The 19,043-nt window shown below is 39.4% G+C and overlaps 1 protein-coding gene across 1 annotated transcript in view; it reads right to left on the bottom strand.

Annotated features, from left to right (window-relative positions):
• Nucleotides 1-2,017: 2,017 nt before the first annotated feature.
• NRG3 (neuregulin 3) overlaps nt 2,018-19,043 on the bottom strand; it is a 343,134-nt gene continuing 326,108 nt past the window's right edge. Inside the window, exons 7-9 of the mRNA XM_066191557.1 lie at nt 17,320-17,447; nt 10,016-10,186; nt 2,018-5,910 (exon numbers count right to left, since the gene is read on the bottom strand). Of these exons, the coding sequence (XP_066047654.1) occupies nt 5,418-5,910; nt 10,016-10,186; nt 17,320-17,447 (792 nt within the window). The 3' untranslated portion in view covers nt 2,018-5,417. The remainder of the gene's footprint in view (nt 5,911-10,015; nt 10,187-17,319; nt 17,448-19,043) is intronic.

The raw sequence follows: 19,043 nt of genomic DNA, 5'->3' as shown, positions 1-19,043 counted from the left end.
ACTGTTTCCTCCTCCACTGTGGCTTTTTCAGTTCTGGGCTACAGAGATGACTTTCCACTGTCTCTAATATATCTTGTATTTCTTGCAAGAGACTACCAATTCCCATGGCATAATCCTCTGATTGCTATGGAATAAAAATGAAAAAAACCCCAAACCCCAAAGCAAGCCTACTTTACTAATAATTTTACTGCTGTTGTAGCTTTTTCATTTCTGTATCACATTTGAACTTTGCTATGGGAAATACAGAAATCCTTCCTGAAACAATGATTTAGAAGTGCTAAGTCTAAACCTGAAAACTGGGTGTCAGTTGTTTTCCTGTAAGCAGACATCAAAACAAAGGAAACACAACTTCGCTGTGAATTCAGCAATAATGCAGTACAAACCAAAAAAAAAAGTTTGCATCACTTTATATTTTCAGCAAGATAAATAACGATATTATTCTAGGAATAATTTAAAAATAAAATTTAGATAAGATCTCAATCTCTTTAAGGAAATCTAACACTGCAGCTTTTGGACCACAAAAGAGGAGACTATGATTATGTGTCAGACAATACAGATAATAGGTTCATCGACCTATTAGGCTGCTGAAATAAAATTAAAAAAAATTAAGTCACAAAGGCTGAAAAATCTATAGTAAATATTTGCTTTTTCCCCAATCACCTTGAAGATAAACATTTTAAATTCACAGCAAGATAATAAATCACTTTATAAGCTCATTGTTTTCCCAAAGGGTAAAGAGTTTACAGGGAAATTTCATTTTATTGAAAGGCAATTGATATTAATACCACTTTCAAACCCAGTTTTTATTCCAGGCCTGCTCCTTCAAGCTTCAAATTTGTTTACTGCAGGTGGGACTCTTACAGAGTTCTTCTTTGGTATTCATTGTCAGAAGTTCTTAAAACAGTAAGAAATGTTCAAGTAATGTCCAAAAGGAGACTACAGGAACCTGGGGATAAACTGGGAAAAGAGGAATCCAGATTTTCTCCCTACTTACATGAGAAGTGGATGTGAATTAACAGCTAACATTTCAATTTGGGAGCGTGTCGAGCACATGCTTGGTCATAAGCACATGCTGTCAACTCGCTGTTTATTTCAAAATTTAAATGTGAAGGACACAGCTGAGTGGCTCTGGGATCAGCCACATGGTGGCAAGTTCAGTGCTGCTCCAGCCTGGCCAGGGACACTCAGCCCTGAACCAGATGGGCCTGCAAACCCAATCACTCAGCCAAGGAGCCTCACACTGTGCTCTGCTGGGAGTCTTCACACTCTGCTGGGATGCCCAAAGGGAAAAGAAATCCGTGTGGCAGTGCTCACATCACGTGGGAGACTGCTGAGCTTTGTGCCTCTACACTGGACGTACCGTACATCAAGTACATGGATTTGGGATGTGATCCTCTATTAACAGATGCTGTCATTGCTGCATTGACTGCACCAGCTGAGAGCGTGGCTGGGCACCAAAGGCATTTTGAAGAGCTCTTGTTCCACAGAACCGTTTGTTGATCTACACGTGTCTGAAAAAATTACAACATTCCAGCTTTGGGCCTTGGGGTACTGAAGAGTGTGGGCCGGATATTTCTGGGTCAGAGAGATTTTAGCCTGCTAGCAGCTGCTAACTTTTTCCCAAGGAAAAATTTCTCAAGAAAGTTTCTTCTCAAAACAATCTTGGCAAGCAACTCTCCTTTCTCAAAACAATCTTTCTCCAGGTGGTGTTTTGCTGTTTCTCTAGTTAACCATTGGGATTAGAGAGGTGTCGTTCCTATTCACCAATCATGTTAAGTCTATATCAGAACACCTTATAAAAAGTAGGAAGAATTAGACAATAAAAGCCTGGTTTTTCTATGCTCTTTGCCTTCTGAAATATTTGGAGTCTTTCTTTCGTGTCCTATAGCGACAGAAGAGTTTTTCAATGGTAAACACTATGAAATGTGCCCATACTTACCTACATTTCTTATTTCAAATGCTGGGATTTTCTACTGGGTTTTATTCATTATTTTTAGGGTTATTTTGGATTGTTTATGAAGAAATTTTAAATGGAAATAATTTTTTTAAAAAGATCAGGATAAATACCTCTCACAATTCTCCATGGTGTTGTGCTGGAGACACAGGTTTTCCCTCTGCTCAGTTCAGAGTAAGTTCAATTTATTTAGTCAGCTGCTCTCCCAGTTTGCTTGAATGCAATGCTACGTGTGTAAACTTTCACACCAGACTACACCTGGAACTTCACAGGTCAGATAAATTTTTTAATTAGGATCCACGTAAACGACTGAGTTCAGAGCCTCTTCTAGGGGGATTACAGACTGTCTCCAAGGCTGGGAACAGATGCACTTTTAAGAATGAATTGCATTTCTCAATGACTTGCATCCCTTCCAATCCACGAGTTCAGTGGGACCAGAAGTAAAGCAAAATTTGGCCTACCATGTTGGCTGTTTCAGTACGACTTTCATATGGATGCTTTACACGATTAACTGTCAGACCTCAGAGAAAATGTTGCCCCATTCACTGTAAAACAGGAAGGTCTACAGAGGAAAACAGCTGCATTAGAAAACCACACAAACAACATTAAGGCTACCTAGTTGGATGTTTTCAACCCTTTTTGTTTTCCTCTGCAAACAATGACAGTCTCAATAAGATCTGAAGCGATGCTCTGAACAAATAATACACTAGTCTGTCATTGGTTAATATTAACGTCTCTCTATTCAAACATGCTGAGAACTGAATAGAACAGTTAACATATAACAGTCACACATCCTTTGCTGAGTACAAGATCGTATCTCTAACATGAACCAAAGATATCCTCACCATTTCAGATCTTCAGCTACCATTCAGTAAAACATTTCATTCTCTTAAATACATTGCTCGTCTCCTCTTTCTGGGTCTTTTGGGGTTGCTGCATGAACACATTCTCTCCCTAAAGGCATTGCTTATGACATGGTTCTTTCTTCAACTGAAATCTTGCTGTGTGTTCCCATTTTTTCCCAGAGGTGAATTTGCAGAGCTTGGGGGAGGGAAGATCTTGCATCTGAATTGAAAAGATTTAATTTTTAAGCATCAGTTTGTGCAGGATTCTGCACTGTATTGGAGAGACCCTCTCAATGAAATTAATGGTGAACAATTCATTAAAACTGGGATCACCATTTGAAAATTGTTGAACCAGAGCTTTGTATAGCACCCAGTTTTCATATAGTATGAAAATTCAGGTAGGTTCACAGGGCTTATGGGCAGAGGCAAGCTCCCTTTGTTCATGTCCTGAGATCGGGGGGGGAGGGGGGGGAGATGCAAATGGTGTTGACAGAAGAGTCAAATGATTGTAGGAGTGCACATCTGAGGGTCACCAAATCCACCCTGCATTTCCAAGGGTTTATCTGGCTCCCACCCCAGTCAGCTCAGCTCACACACTGTGAGATTGTGCCCAGCCACCAAAAATGGCAGGAAAACATCAGGGTGAGACCAAACCCCACGGGGATCCCACCTCACTGCTACCACAAAAGCTCTGTATCTTTGCAGAAGGGAGTCTGAACAACTCGCACTCCATCCTGGGGCATAAAACAATAGTTTGCCCTCAAATATGTTTCTGTTGGAAATACACAGCAAAGATTGCAGCCACGGAAAATTCTGTAAACAGGACAATTTCATCAACTTTGTCTTTAAAAGAACCCCCAAAACCACAAAAGCAACCCAAAATTAAGACTTGCTGAATGAAGACTGTCAATAATAATTTTTTTACTGCCTTAACAAAAAAAAAAATGACGTACACCTTCAGCATTTCTTTTCCAAATTTACTTGACAGAGGTTAAGATATTGCTTTATTCTGACTCAACATACAACAGCACTGTGTGATTGATTGTGCTATTTTGGGAAGTCTTGAGACTTGTGAACTAGAAAGTCTGGGGCACATTAATAAAACTAACAATTATTTTGCTTCAAAGGAATATTTTAATACATTCTGTATATAATTTTTTTTTTTTTAAATCAATCTCCTGGCACTAACCAGGGAAGGCTATTTAGCACTTATTTATTACGGTTGATTTTTTCCCCCCGAGAATAAGCAGATATTTTAACACTAATAAACACAGTAAGGTGTGTTACTGAACCCAATTCATTGCAAAATTTGCACATTTTGTTACAGTTTACGGGGGAAGAGGGACTCCAAAGAAAGCTAATGCAAAAAGGGTTTATGATGTGATCAGGATATGGCAACCAGGGAATGATACATCCTCTCTAAGGCCTTGATCCGCTGCAGGGAGTGACTTGGTGGAAACCATCTGCTCTTAGAAAGCTCCATTAGAGTCAGATCTCTGCATGCCTGTGGGTCTGCCTATACTGAGCCAGCTGCAGGGTTGAAGCTTTAAAGTTCACAAGCCTAAGCCACAATTAATTAAAGTGACTGAAGAATTGAATGCAGGAACAAATTAGGCAGCATGGACACTTACTGGCTGGATTTTGATCATACTGGATCTCCCTGACTCTTCTCTGAACAAGCCATAATAAAAAATAAAGTAAAAAAAAAAATGCACACACACTGAGAAGTGCTCCTTGAGAGCTTACAAATGCCTTTGAAGTGTAAAAGTTTAGAAATGTTGAGGGGTGCTAACGAACAACAGAGTTTATGTTTCCACTTAAAAAAACCCAAACCAGAAACCAAAACCAAACCTGTTGTAAAACACACTTCTGCATTTTCTCTCATTTCTTCCTCACTCTCCACCAAGGCAGCTCTGATAGGCAAAGCTCAGAAGATGGAGCAGCTGTGGGCTCCTGACCCCTGAATCTCTATGGACCCCAATCCTGCTCCCTCTCTTGGCCAATCCCAAAGCTCATAAATTATTCCACTGACTTGCTTGGGGTGACTGATACGTTGAATTAAGGTTGAGTTAAGCATCTGCTCAATTCAGGGATGTTGTCATCATTCCACAGCAGGTACCAGAACTCAGAAGTAGGTGTCTGTGCCTGTTTTTGTGGCATGGACCTGGAATCAAGAGCAGAGGGGGAGAGGGGACTGGATCTGTGTTGGGGTCACAGGACGTGTTCCCTGGGGTCTGAATCCCTGCCCAGCAGCTCACTGCAGTGCTGCCCTGAAACCAGAAATGCATCCAAGAGTGGTACTGAAAAAGAGATGCATAGCCTAAGCCTTCGGACAGCCAAACAGGACCACAGTAAAACCCTCTGCAACTGAGACTGTGTAATCCTGCCTAGAAAGCATCTGAAAGCACGCTTCATCCCTCCTGGAACTTTTCCCTTAAAAAAATATTTTGTTAAAAAACACTATGATATGAGGGCGATTGACTATTTGGTTTCTTCTAAGTAGATGCTCTTAAATTAATGCATATAAATAATTTGTATTTAACTTCCTCCCTTCCTGTTTTGCAAGGCGCCGAACGCGCAGACCTCTCGTTTGCCCTCCCACAGCCCCCAGATGGGAGTCACTTGGTCAATCCCGAGTCTCTTTGTGTTTCACTCTTTGAGACAAACTGTGCCTCTCTCTCTGCCTTGGCCAGGGGGCTCATGGGCAGGAAGGCCGTGTTCTCGCTGGCGCCGCTCGCCGCCTCAAAGTCCTCCGACCGCCGCGCATCCCGCAGGATCCGGATCTGCTCCTGCACAGTTTCCAGCAGGATTTTCACTTCCCGCTGTTCTGCTATTAGACAATTACTGACTGGGGAACTCACGTTGACAAGTTCAGCAGAATAGGAGTTTTTGCACCATTTGATGCCTGTTACTTCAGGAACATTTTGCATCTGCATGCAGGCTTCGTCCAAGCCCACAGACGGGATGATGGGAACGGAGTTGGCCCTTGAAGAGGAATAGCTGACCAAGTCCTTCTGATCCACGTTATTAAAATATGGGGTTGTCTCTCTTGAAGGCAGTTGCATATTTATTGAAGTATTCTGAGGAGTTTTTAAACCACTGGATGAATACCTGGAAAGAATAAAAAAAGAGTTCTCGCTGTACATCAAGTGGTCAGATGCACCCAGCAGCAGGGACACTGTAAGATTCAGTGAACTGTGCTGAAGAGATACACACCATTTTCTCCTGAAATAGAGGAGCACTTGGCTGTGGCGGGGCCCTGGGGAAAACAACAGGCTCCTGATGCTTCTGATCAGACTGCTTCTGATTCTCAAATCTGCCCGTGGCAAAGCACTGCTTTTCTCTCAGTCTCATTTCACCCACCAGTAGATGACAATAATGGTAATTTCTTTTTAAAATATTTCAGAAGTTATGATGCATTATTAATTTTCTTTGAAAATAAATTTGGAATTCTATTCCTACATTTCTGATTGGGGAAATGGATTGATAGTTTCTTCAATGTCAGAACTCGCAATGTCAAATGGTTGGTTTTGGAAAACACTTTAAAAAAAGTGCAGATAAAAAAACCACTGATGTCTATGTAGTCTTTATTTACATAGGAATGATCGTCTGTACTCTCCTCCAAACAAGCAGAGAATCTAAGTGCAGTGTACCTCCGAAAAAAAATTGGTTTTCTATAGCCTGTATTCATAATGCAGGCCTGATTTGTTTTATTAGATTTCATCTGGAAATAGAGCTAATATATAGGACTTGAGCAAATGTCTGTGTTCTCTTGATACAGTAATACCAGTTAAAAAAATCCTTTATCCTCCACTAACACATGATATTATTGATTGTGAGGCAACTTTGTGAATTTTTATCAACATTTTCATTTTGTTTTAAAGCCAAACTCTGTTTTGTTTACAAGAAATACTTAAAAAAACCCAGAAATGGAAAGTATAATAAATATAAAATAAACAATGACAAAAAAAGAAGATGCTTCCCATCTGAAATTAGTACTTCTAGAAATATGGTGCTCTAGGAGTTACTATATTACCAGTCATGATTGCTTAGGACCACAGACATCACCTCAGTACCAGAACATAATTTATTTATAATCAGCTTATCACTATTTAATAAGGCAAGGTAATGGTGAATCTAATATGTTTTATCCATGGATCAGGACAGCAACATTTAGATTTGGTGTGGAAGCAGGTGCTCTGACTTGGAAGGGTATTATTCCAAAAGCTCCTTAAGCCTGCTGGACCTCACTAGGGATATCCTTCTACTCACATGTGCCCCCTGCTTTTTGGTATGAGCAGAAAAAGAGTTAAGGAAAAGAAACTGAATCGCACGAAACTGCCGTAGCCCAGTATTGGCACGAACAGTAATTAACTGGAAAGGTTTCCTCTGGCCCCACACTCCTGGCAAGGCATCAGACAGAAGGGAGCAGGAGACAACTTTAGGCTCATTTCCAGCAGAGTGCCACTGACCTGCAAATATCTCGTGTGTGGTGGCACTGAGTTTGTGCGAGTGCTGCACACAGTCCCCTGCCCACGTGGAGCTCCGCACAGCCCCGCAGCAGAACTCTCCTGGCATCCCCAGGAGTGCATCTGGGAGCTCTGTGACAAGGAGGGAGTGCTGGGAACTTTGCTGCCAGGTGAGGGAAAGAGATACTGCTTTGGGAAGTGGCATCCAGGGGAATAACAGAGCAAGCAGCTTTCTGGGACGTGTGCTAGAACTTCTTGTCCATGCTCCACAGCTGCAGCTGTTCTACATCTGAGACTCAGCCTTGGCACTATGCTTAGACACACCTGTAGCCATCCATGGAGGGGCTTTTTACACCAGCTCTCAAGACTCAGGATGAATGAAATACTGATCAGGGGTATTATTCCTGAGGGAGGACAATTTAAAAAAAAAACAAATGAAAACAAAACAGTGCAGACCTTTGGGTTGTGCCCATTCTTGTTTCCTTTGCTTATATATAATTGTTCAAACGACTATAGCTGGAGAGATCGCATCAGTTGCATTAGTCCCTTTTTTGGTAATTCAGGCCCTAAATATATTCTGGGCTGCACCCTGAAAACAAAGGGAGTGAATGTTTTAAATGAATTTCACATGCAATGTAGGTATTATATGGGTAAGCAAAAACAAGAAAAGGCTGAATTAAAATGGGTCTGGTGAGAAAACAGTAACATTTGCCAGTTCCACAATCGAGATTCAATTATTTTTGGTACTTTGAAAACTAACTGGCAGCAGCAGTGACATGTAACGAAATGCCTGGTGTATTTCCATAATATTTTTTGAAATACGGATAGCCATACCAATTTTACGCCAGAATTACATGTTTCTGCCCCATGCTCACAGGGCTTTCAAAGGAGAACTCAGGCTCAATTAAAGTGCGTACACTGCGTGCAACAGGTGAGGTATTAAACTAGAAGGGATATTACATCTAAACCATGTGAGACTTGGCTTTTAGTTAATTACAAACTGATCCATGCTTCTGTGTGCGACACCAGACTGCTGCTGTTTTCAATAGACTGAGACTTAGAACTATAATTGCAGAACCTTAATTACATTTTCCTATAATTAACTTTCCCAGAACCACAGTTCCTCCAAAGAAATATATCTGGGTTTTTATCTGAAAAATTATTTTGTCTGAATAAATTAATTCATGTGCATGTGTTTCAAAGCGCAGCTCTCTCTCCACCCTCTTCCTAAAACTAAGCAACAAAGGCAAACATTTATAAATTCAACAGTAATTATGTTACACAGTGTGTAAGAGTCTGAATTTAAAAAATGAAATTGAAAGAAGCACAGTAATTTTACTGCTCGCTTTAAGAACAGATATTGAAGAGAGACAGAAGGGACTGAAGCTGTAAATATGGAATGGATTTTACTTAGCATAGTCCCAGCAGCTCTGCTGTAAGCCCTGTGGCTAAAGGTGTGCAGTGTACAAGCCTGACAGCAAGGACCATGAAGATGGATGGCAATCATTCCAGTGGCTCTGGCAGGCTTTGGGCCAGCCTTGCCAGCACTTGCACTAATACACACACACCCACATCTTCCACCTGCAGTCCTGACTATACTTCAGCCAGGCTGCTGGTGGGGGGAGTTCAGAATGCTCACAGAATTAGGGAGACAAACCACTTTGATTTGTGCATCTCCACAGGTAAAAGATGGAGGTGAAAAAGGAGAAGGAAAGAAGCAGTGTAACTTCTGCAGGAAACAAGGGAGCTTTCCGTTTGGGCCGGAAATCTGATGAGAACACTGACACTGTGAAACCAGCAGATATTTAGAGGGTAAACATCCTTAGTGCACAAAATATGGATGAAGTGCTTTTGTGGATTGAGGCTGGAAGGGCTCACAGTCTGGTCCCAATATCAAATTTTGCAGAACTGCAAATTTAAAATACAGGCTGATACTTGTAAGGTCACAGACTGATTTCCTAGACAGGAGTAAATACAATTACCCACACCTTTGCTGTTTTGTACCTTGCTCCTCAGGCTGGGAGGAGGCTATGGCCACTTCCCAGAGCCTGCATCATAGGATGCTGCTGCTGGAGAGGGAAGGCTGCCAGCCTGCTCCTTTCTGCAAGGGTGGCGTTTCAAGTAGGAAAATTTCACCAGAAATTATATGCACGTATCATACAAATGAACAATAATATATTTACTGCAAGAGGCAATAAACATTTTTTTCCCTCAGAAGAAGCAAACAGTAACAATGACACAAGTGGGAGCCAAACTTATTTAAAAGAAGTCATCAGACACCCAACCCCAACAGTTTCACCTGTAAGTCAGAGTGGAGAGTTTCACTGCAACTCACAGTTGAAACTGGGTGGGGTTTTTATTCCATTCCAGATACCACTCCTGTTTTTATATAAAAAAATGCTTGTAATATTCTGGAATATTGTAATATTCTTTGGAAATCTATAGGGATATGTAAATACTATGCAAAATATCTCAGCAGTTGCAAAGGACTTCAAAGGGAGCTGTAGGTTCTCAGGAGAACCTCTGAAACCCAGACCTTATGTACAGCTGGAACTCACAGCTGATGTTCTAATAAACTGAATTTAAAAAGGAAAGAAAAGAAATAATGTATTTTTGTGTGTTTTTGAAGACAAACCTGCATGAAGTTATCTACAAAAAAAACCACTTGGCAATGTTCATTATTTTATTTTAAACCCCACTATTTTAAAAGCCACCAAGTGGCTCACTTCAGGCGTGGCATTACTCACCCGTGACAAGGTATTGTGTCCTGGTCTGTGATCCTGGACTCTTCGAGCTGTTGATATGCTGGTCCTGTAATCCCATTGAACCTACCCCGGGGCAAGGGAGGAGTCCTCCGAAAGGCATTTCTATGGAGCATCCCACTTTTTTGTCCTGGGCTGCAGCATGAAGAGAGACTTCTAGGAACAACACCAAGAGTACAGTAAAAAATTATCACACCAAAAGCATAAAATTCTGCAAAGTAAAGGTTCAGGATTAATAATGCATGGATTACTCTTCTTATAAACCTTGCTGTGGCAGTCTATGATTTCAGTAGGTGTTCTCCATGGAAATTTAATAGCACAGTCCACCATTAGCTGCTGTTTATGCCACTATTTAATACATCACCTCTTTTCTAGGAATGAAAATAATTGCCCACTATATGAAATGTTTTCTTGCATTTGATGAAGGATGCTTCTCTTTTCCATGCTGCATATCATAACCCTGCTATAGAGTTGAGTCCTCAGACAGTATAAACAAACAATACAGCTCTCTCATAGCCACAGCTGAATTCAAAATTAGATCCTAAACTGAAAGCCCAGTATATTACTTATCAGCCTGAGAGGTGCTGCTTCCTGATACAAAACCATTAAATTGAGAAAAACTGTAAGAGAAGAACATAAGTGAAGCTTATGAACTGCAGATTGAAGAAGCCATCTAAGACAGGTTTTCTCCACCGTGAACAGGATTTCTGTATTAATTTATTCCTGTTTTATATAAAGATTGTGTTGTTGTTTATATATCTTGATAAAGACTGGGCTTTTTCTTTATATGATATAATCAAAACTTGATAAAAACAAGTCATAGCTTTCTACTTATTTTAGAAATTGGTTTTCTAAACGTTTGTTTGGTGTTTTGAAAAGACAACGGATTTTTTCTTTGTTTTCATTTCGTGCGGGAATGAAAAAGTATCTAGAATCCACAGTTTTGGTATATAAACCATAAATCTGCTAATGCAAAAATATGAGAACACAGAACTAAGGCAAAGCATAACCCATTTTTACTGCTAACAGGTCTCAGTACCGCATGGCGTGACTGAATATTCATTTTTCAGCTACTCCTATTTCTCTTGGCATCTTCTGGGTCTCAGAAATGCATGTGTTACCTCATATTCTCTTACATCTTTAATGATAACATAGGTTTTGTAGATGCCTTTTACGAGTCATTATTTTTGGCTGTGTGAATAATTCCAACTTATGACGAAATTTAGCAATGCAAAAAACTTTTAGTATATTTGCTTCTTTTTTCCTATCATAATGTGACTTAAAAGTAATCTGCATTTTTTACCTAGTGGGAACTTTAATTATAGTTAGGGCCATATCTACTCCCAAAGCAATTCTTGCTTGGAACAAGTACCTTGGACGAATTCTCTTTGAGTGTATATTCCCATTAAAATCAACCTTTTCCGCGCAAAGTTAAAATAAGAAATAAATTCAGCACGCTCAGCCTAGCAGTGCTCCATTGCAGTCTAACCTCTGTTTTCTTCCACACCTTTACTTTTCTAGTGCTTTTTAATTGAAAAGACCAACAGCCCATAGCAACAGCATTCCCTCCAGGATTTTTGATGCTCCCTTAAAAAGATTTTTTCTTTGCTACTAAGGAGGCTGTGAAAAAACCTTTTTAAAAACCTGAAATACTGGCCTCTCAGTTCTGAAGGCTGAGTTCGAGTTGCAAGCTACAGTTCATATTCCGTAAAATAACACTACCACATCACAAAATAATTGACAATTTCTGCTCAGGAGAGCCTGAGATTAATACAGCAGGGGATCTCAAAAGATGCAGGTGAATGAATATATTGTGATGGATAATGAATTTTTGGGGTTTTTATTGACTTGAGCATAGTCATCAGTGGAATTCAAAAGTAAAAAACCAAACTTCAGATTGATTACAAATCTTTGAAGTTAGAGATTTTTTATTGTTTAATTTGTGGTTGGTTTGATGCCTTTGAGCATCTTCCTTGTTGGATGAGAGCACATGATCTCCATATGCAAATTCACAAAAGCTCTATTTGTAATAATATCAACACATACAGCTATACTGAAGGTAATGGATATAAACTGCAGAAATGCTGGGACCAAAGGGATCTGCCATAGTCCTGCAACCACAGAACTTCCAGCACTGACATAGTCTAAAAAATTTGTTGCTAATGTGAGGTTCTAATGCTTTTAATATTTCTGTCAGAAAAAAAAATAAACAACAAAAAAACCAAAAACAAAACCACCAAAACAAAACACCAAAAAAACCCAAAAACCCAACCAAAACTGAGGGAAGAATGAACAAAAATCATTTGAGGTCATGGACAAGACAAATTCACTAAAGATCAGGAAATACTTACAGACAGTGCATCTGCAAGCTGCAGGATAACAGTTTTTCTCCAGGCACCAAAAAAAACCCCCCTAAGAATTTCTGTTAGAAGTTCTATGGAAAAGGATCTCCAGGACAAAGGTTTTCCTTTTACACAAAACTGATATGAATATCAACAATGCAAATGTAATGTCCCTCTCAGACTTCTCTATTGCTCATGTGAAAAATTCCTCCCTCTCAGGCAAACAATGGTTTTTGCATTTCTCCAGGGAATTTATTTTCCTACAGCCAACATTATGGTTTCTTCCTCCCTGCACTCTAGTCTAACTGGGTAAAAGAAACCAGCCCACATAAGTGAGCCATTCAATAAAATAGACCAGTACATAAAACTGTAGCAGATATGTCCTTAAAAATCTTTCAATCAATTACTCCAGAATAAAAAAATCAGAATAGGCATGAAGTGGTTCACAAGTGATGCATAAACTAGGGAGAAATATAGTTCTGGTAAATTAATATTTTGAAAAAAGCAGTTCAACCATCCTAAAATTAATTAAGAAATTGGGATTAACTCTTCCCAGTTGTTTTCTGTGAGAATTTTCTCTGGGTTGGGCAAATGAGTGAAAACAAAGTCTGATCCTATAGGTGGAGTATTCCCTTCTTGGGGCACATACAAAACTCTCAAGTGCAGCTGCCCATGCTCACGAAGAGAAGACCAGCAGCAGTTTCACTGTAATTCTGGAATCCTTCTGTGCTACTTTTGAGTTCATTACCAACCATCCAGTAAATACATACCCCAATGACAGAGCCAGCTGCCACGCAGAGTCCTCTGATATTCCCTCAGAGCCACCTTTTTAGGCTGTTAGACAATCTACTGCTAACATTTATATGGATCAACTACTGAGACCTTCAGCTGATTTCAGTATTAATAAATACAGCCTGCAGCTACAAATCTGCTCCTGGTTTCTGAAATGTGAGCATTATTGATTCCTTCAGAATATTCTTGCATTTGGGAACAGTCTGTTTTGAGGCTACTCAGGGACTTCGGAACTCTACGAAAATCCTTCAATGCTACCTGTGCAATCTGGTCACTATCCTGGTGGATGAACAGTAGGAAAAGGGAACAGAGCATTTGAGGTACATCAGTTGCACTGAGTTTAATCATCTGCCATAACCTCATCATACACTTCCTGTAGTGCACTGATCAATCTCCATCCTAAATTGATGATGATGATGATATTGAGGCTACCTCTATAGAAAGTTGTTCCATATTGAAAACTTTGAGACTTCAGTTTAAAATTATTTCTGATGAATATTCAGCTGATACATGTGCCACCACACTCCTTTTTTTTTAAACAAGTCTTCTGCTTCTCGTTGTGCTTGCTCTCATGTATTCATAAGTAGCAGTCATACCCTTTCCAGTCTCCTGAACTGAAAACTGACAGAAGACAGACAGACTTCTAACACTTTCTATGGAACATGAATCATTCATTCCTCATCTTAGCTTGGGAATGCAATTTGAGTCCATGGCAGCTGGGAGCCCATTTTAACCAGGTGAGGTAACAGTGGTGCATTCTCACGCTATGCTGTGTTCCAGCTTTGTTCAATGACCTTGGCACAAAAACAGTCTGTCCCCAGTGCTGGGGACTAATTCTTTGAGTGCTCCACTGGTGAATATCCTACCTACCCAACACAGGTCCTTAATATCTCCCTTTTAACCACTCTATGCATACACATTGGAGATTTTCTGCCTCTCCCTACTTTTTCTCCCCTTCAAGGCATTAGACACCTATGACAACAGTGACTGAGCTTGTGTAGAGCTCTAACTCCGTGCATAAGTTGCAGTACCTGCTGTTGGTAAGATGGGTAACAATTTCTTGCCTTTTTGTATATCTACTGCAAGTCGTCTTCCCTCTCATTTGCCCTAAAGTCTTGACTATTCAAATTCAGCATAATTGGTTCCTAGCTGCTTTGATAAATTCTTCATCTTCCTAAATATTTGACACTTGCTAATCCATCATCTCATGTCACAGTTCCCATTTTTATAGATTTTGCTCCCAGACATGAAATTTCGTGAACTGGTTCGTCTTGCAATTTTTTTTTTTAGCAAGATTAACCAAATTATCTTGAAAGCTTTCATTTCCATATTTTACTTCCACGTTGACTGTAGGAATGTCTATTTTCATACATTCGATTCTGTTCATATTCTGTTATTGTCCTCAAATAGTCATCCAACTTTTCATTAAAAAATGAAATCTATTAATTCAGGCTTGCCCTAACTTCTTCCAATCATTATCTGTGTCCCACCACCAGTTTTGCTTTTTCTTTGGGAAAATAGCAAATTCCTTACATCATTTTCCTTTCAGGCTTCCTCTGCCTTTACATTCTTAGTTGTTTTAGTTTATCTATACTTTCTCTTTGAGATTCAAGAGCTTTATTTACAGAATAGCTTTAATTTACTCTTCCCTCTACTGTAAAGTGAATCACTTATATTAGCAGCACAAAGAGTAAAATGCTTACCAAATGAAAAAAAAGATCTTTTCCATGTCTTTTTTGTGGTGTGAAAAGTTCATTAAAAATGAAAACACAAATTATTATCAATTTTAGGGTAAGTTTATCCTATTTTGGCATTTTTGTGAGACAATACAACTGCTCCAGGCTGAAAGCCTCTGCATTTGGCTTTCATCATGGCATTTTCTGAAATGAATCCCTCTAAAATCAAGGATGACTGAATCCATGAATGAAAGTCAGGATGACTAATTACCAAGAAAACTGCTATTCAAAGGGATCACAGCTCAACCCATAATTAACAAAGCTCTAATTTACTTCTATCTATTAGAAAATAAGGCAGTATGGGTTTCCTTCTTACCAAGATCACCAGATAATCCAAGACAAATTTTTGAGCACATTGTATACGTTGCAGGAAGTTTACTGATTAAACACATTTGTTAATTTTGTGTTCTGACAGTTCTAAGAGTTATTTTACATATGTAAGCAGAAGATGTAACATTCTTCTATGGTAACAGCAGTGCACATTGCAGGCAAAATATTTTAGGAGATTAATAGTAACACAGGCTAAATATTTTTTGAGATTAAATTTCAATTTCCAACTTAATCTCTGCATTAATTCTTTTCGTGTAGCTGAGGTTTGTTGAGACAGAAAATTGCTATTATCCATAATCTGAGTGAAATAATTAGCTGGTCTCTGTCAGACACATTTCAGCAAGTCCAAATGATTCCCTACATTCATAGTCTTACTTCCAGGCCAAAATTTATTAGTTTCAGAACCTGGAAACAACCAGCTCCTGATTTTAAGAAATAATCACCCATCATTAGTGTCCTTGAAAACACCAGCAGAGAAAACAGGTCTGGATGGAGAGCAAAGTATTTCTGTAGCAATCAGAAATAAAACAACAGATTTAGAACAGCATAGAAGAGAGAACCTGCAGAGCTGGTATAATTTTTCCAGGCTCAGCCAGGTTTGGAATGAAATGAAGGGATATTTAGTATAAAAGCCTCATTTGACCACATTTGACCATTTGTCCACAGTGAATACTATTTAGAAAATTAATTAGGAAGATCTCTCATGGTGCATAAATTAAAGACAGTCTTTCAAGTCTTAAACATTCGAGTCTGTTGCATGTTTTATAAAACAAGGGCCTTGTATAATAAATCTTAAGCTTTAAAACTACAAAAGAATTCTTTATAAATTAACTAGTCATCCCACTTCTTACATTAGTTCTGACACAAAGACATTTCTTGGATATTGCAATCACACTATTAAAAGGTAAGGGAATGTCACTGAGTTTTTTTCTGAGCTTCACGTTGTGACTAAATGGTGATAAAATTCTTCCCAGAACTTCTGCAGAAAGCATTCTAGGCAACAGACCCACAGCTTATCTATGTTTAATAAAATTATTAAGTACGTTTTTGAAAATTTTTGTGTAATAAGGAAAAAGACCTCAGAAATGGATCTGACATGACAATTGGCATTATTTTTTTCATGCCAAATTGAAGGCTGAAGTAAGGTAAAAGTAGGTAGGACCCAAATATCCCTGTCTGACTTACATGTGGTACCTTGTAGGTTAAGCAAATCTCTTATGCCAATGAGAAAAAACACAGAGCTGGCTGAGAGACTGCACTGAAAATGCACCAAATACTACAGAAGCCAGATCATAACCTCATGCAATCCCAGAACTCTTTTTTTAGTAATTAAAAAAAAAAAATCCTTTTAATAAACAAGTCTTCCACTCCAAATTATCTAGCTGAAAAAGTTCCAGACTCATTTTTCTCAGCCTTTTTTCTCTCTCTCTGTGCACTGGACCAGATGTTACCACCATCATTCCACCAACACTATTGCTTGCAGTTTCGTTTCTAGTCCTGTAATGAAGCACCCGCAATTTTCTCATCCAAAGTAAGCTAGAAGCAGAATTCTAATCTGAATCTCATCCAGTGATGGGTGGCATTCCTCTTTTTGTTTTTCTCTTGGAAACAACCATCCAAACTTTTTTAAGCTTCCTTTGCAGAGGCCACCACGTTTTCATAAATAAGTCATTATTCATTTGACGTGTCTCTTGTTGAGGAAAGAGTGAAAAAGGCTGGAAGTTTACAACCAAGTCTTTCTGCAGCACCAGTCATTAACTTCATGAACATTGATAAGGAAAGAGTTGTTTTGAATGGTTCCTGCACTGACTGGGCTGCGCCTGCAACTTGGATGCTGTCTGTAAATGCTTCCTGCAGGACTGGCAGGACCCGCAGAGGAAGGCAGTGAGCATCACTATCACCTTTTATGTCTGCAGCTAAGAAAATGCTTGGACAGCTGCTTAGTAAGCTGGCTGAGGCTCTGCTGGCACCATGGCACTCAGCCCTCAGCCAGCCCCAGCATGGGATAACCCCTCACACGGACCCACAGCCCCACGACCTCCCCGCGCAGCCGCCGGCAGAGCCTCTCGCCAGGCAGATGTTTGCTCACCTGTGGTGCTTGATGGGCTGGGTTCCTCTGTCAGGAGACAAGGCCTCTGGGAAAGACTGAGGGCCTGAAAAACTAGACTCCATAACTTTGTGCAGAATAGGCCCCGGGTGCCTATCTGGTTTTGAATACTGTAGCAGAGAGAATAAAATTAATTAATACTCACAAGACAGAGCACGTTGTTGATGCTATTCACTCTGAATTCATATCAGAGCAGGGTAAGAAGTGCTCTAGTGCATTTTAAAATCAAAATTAGGCATTGCAAGTAACACATTCATTCAGTATTGTTTACACAGCAGAAAGGGCTAGTAACCATTATCCCCATTAGGTTCTGCACATCAAAACACCCATATCAGCATTAACAGCAAAATTACAGACTGATCTGCCCATAATGATGGGAACAATGATCCCTTTGACTAGAAGTCTGTTTTTGTGGCTGCCCATGCAGAGACAGATCACAAAACACATCTCAGAGGACAGTCAGCCACTTCTTGGGTCCTTTGGTGATTTCAGTCAAACACTGCATTCATCATCAGCATGTACAACTATGAAAACCAAACTGAAACAGCACTTGTGTCATCAGATAAGTAAGAAAAATATTTGAATCCTATCCACAGAGCCAGATATCTTTCTGAACCAGTCTAAAACTTTTGACCTGGGAGTATCTGTGCTAGTAAGAACAGTGTAAACATAATTCTTCTTGTGGCAGGTGTAGGCATAGGGCAGTCTCTGGGCACAGAGTGAGACACAAAGGTCTGCAAAGCAGACACCAGACATGAAGAAGAACAGATTTGTTCTTCTGCAATTTCAAAAAAATAAAAAAAACCAAAAAAACCCAAAGGTCTCTCAACCTGAATAGAGCCATAAAGTTGAAGTGTAGAAAAAGCTGCACTTGGGCTTGTAAGAAGATTCCTTGTGGCTAGTGGTCACCGGACAATATCTCAGAGATATGAGAGATTAACTCACATTTCCCCTCAGGTGTGAAAACCCCCCACTTTTCAGACTTTTTACTTTGCATTACAAGGACTTTGCACTAAAACTAACATGTCTGTTTTCCTTTTGCTTTGTATTTTAGTACTAGACACCTAGATATCCATGCTATCTTTAACATAGATCGGTATCGTGGGAGGGATTACACAATTACATATTTTAGAAAGGAAATACAAATCAAAATACTGGAAAAAAATCACAGTGGTGAAAAATGTCGTGTTATGGTACAATAGCATAAAAATTCTTGGAGAAGGTAGTATGCATTCTTCCAAAAGACAGCTCTTCATAAGTATTAGTTTTGTCTAACAAAAGACCAATAACTCCTTAAAACTACAGACTATTATTTTCTGACCTTCACTAATTCTTATCTACATTTCTGTAGACTTCAGCAAGAACAAAAAAGGAGTCATACAAGAATATTCTCTTTTAAATAAATAGGTTACATGTACTTTTAGTCCAGCCAGTCAGACTCCTTATGACCAATTTCTATAGAAAAAATAACAGCTCTTCAGATTTTTCTCCACAGCTCTTCTCCCTCTTTCTGTTGAGTGAAATACCCATGTTAAACAGGGCCAAAATCATTGCTTTTGTGCTTCTGAAGGCAAAGCTGTGAGTGGCAATATGCAAAATGGTGCTGCATGCATGAAGTAAACACAATTGAAATAATAGGAAGAAACATATTCCACTCCCATTTCTTTCAGTTACCATGATCTTAGATGTCACTTGTAAATGTTGTA

Source organism: Chamaea fasciata, unplaced genomic scaffold, assembly GCF_029207755.1.
Source record: "Chamaea fasciata isolate MVZ Bird 193981 ecotype frontalis unplaced genomic scaffold, bChaFas1.0.hap1 SCAF_9, whole genome shotgun sequence".
In the NCBI taxonomy this organism is placed as follows: domain Eukaryota; kingdom Metazoa; phylum Chordata; class Aves; order Passeriformes; family Sylviidae; genus Chamaea; species Chamaea fasciata.
The sequence above is the reverse complement of the archived record's forward strand: the minus strand, read 5'-3'. Positions and strand labels throughout refer to the sequence as shown.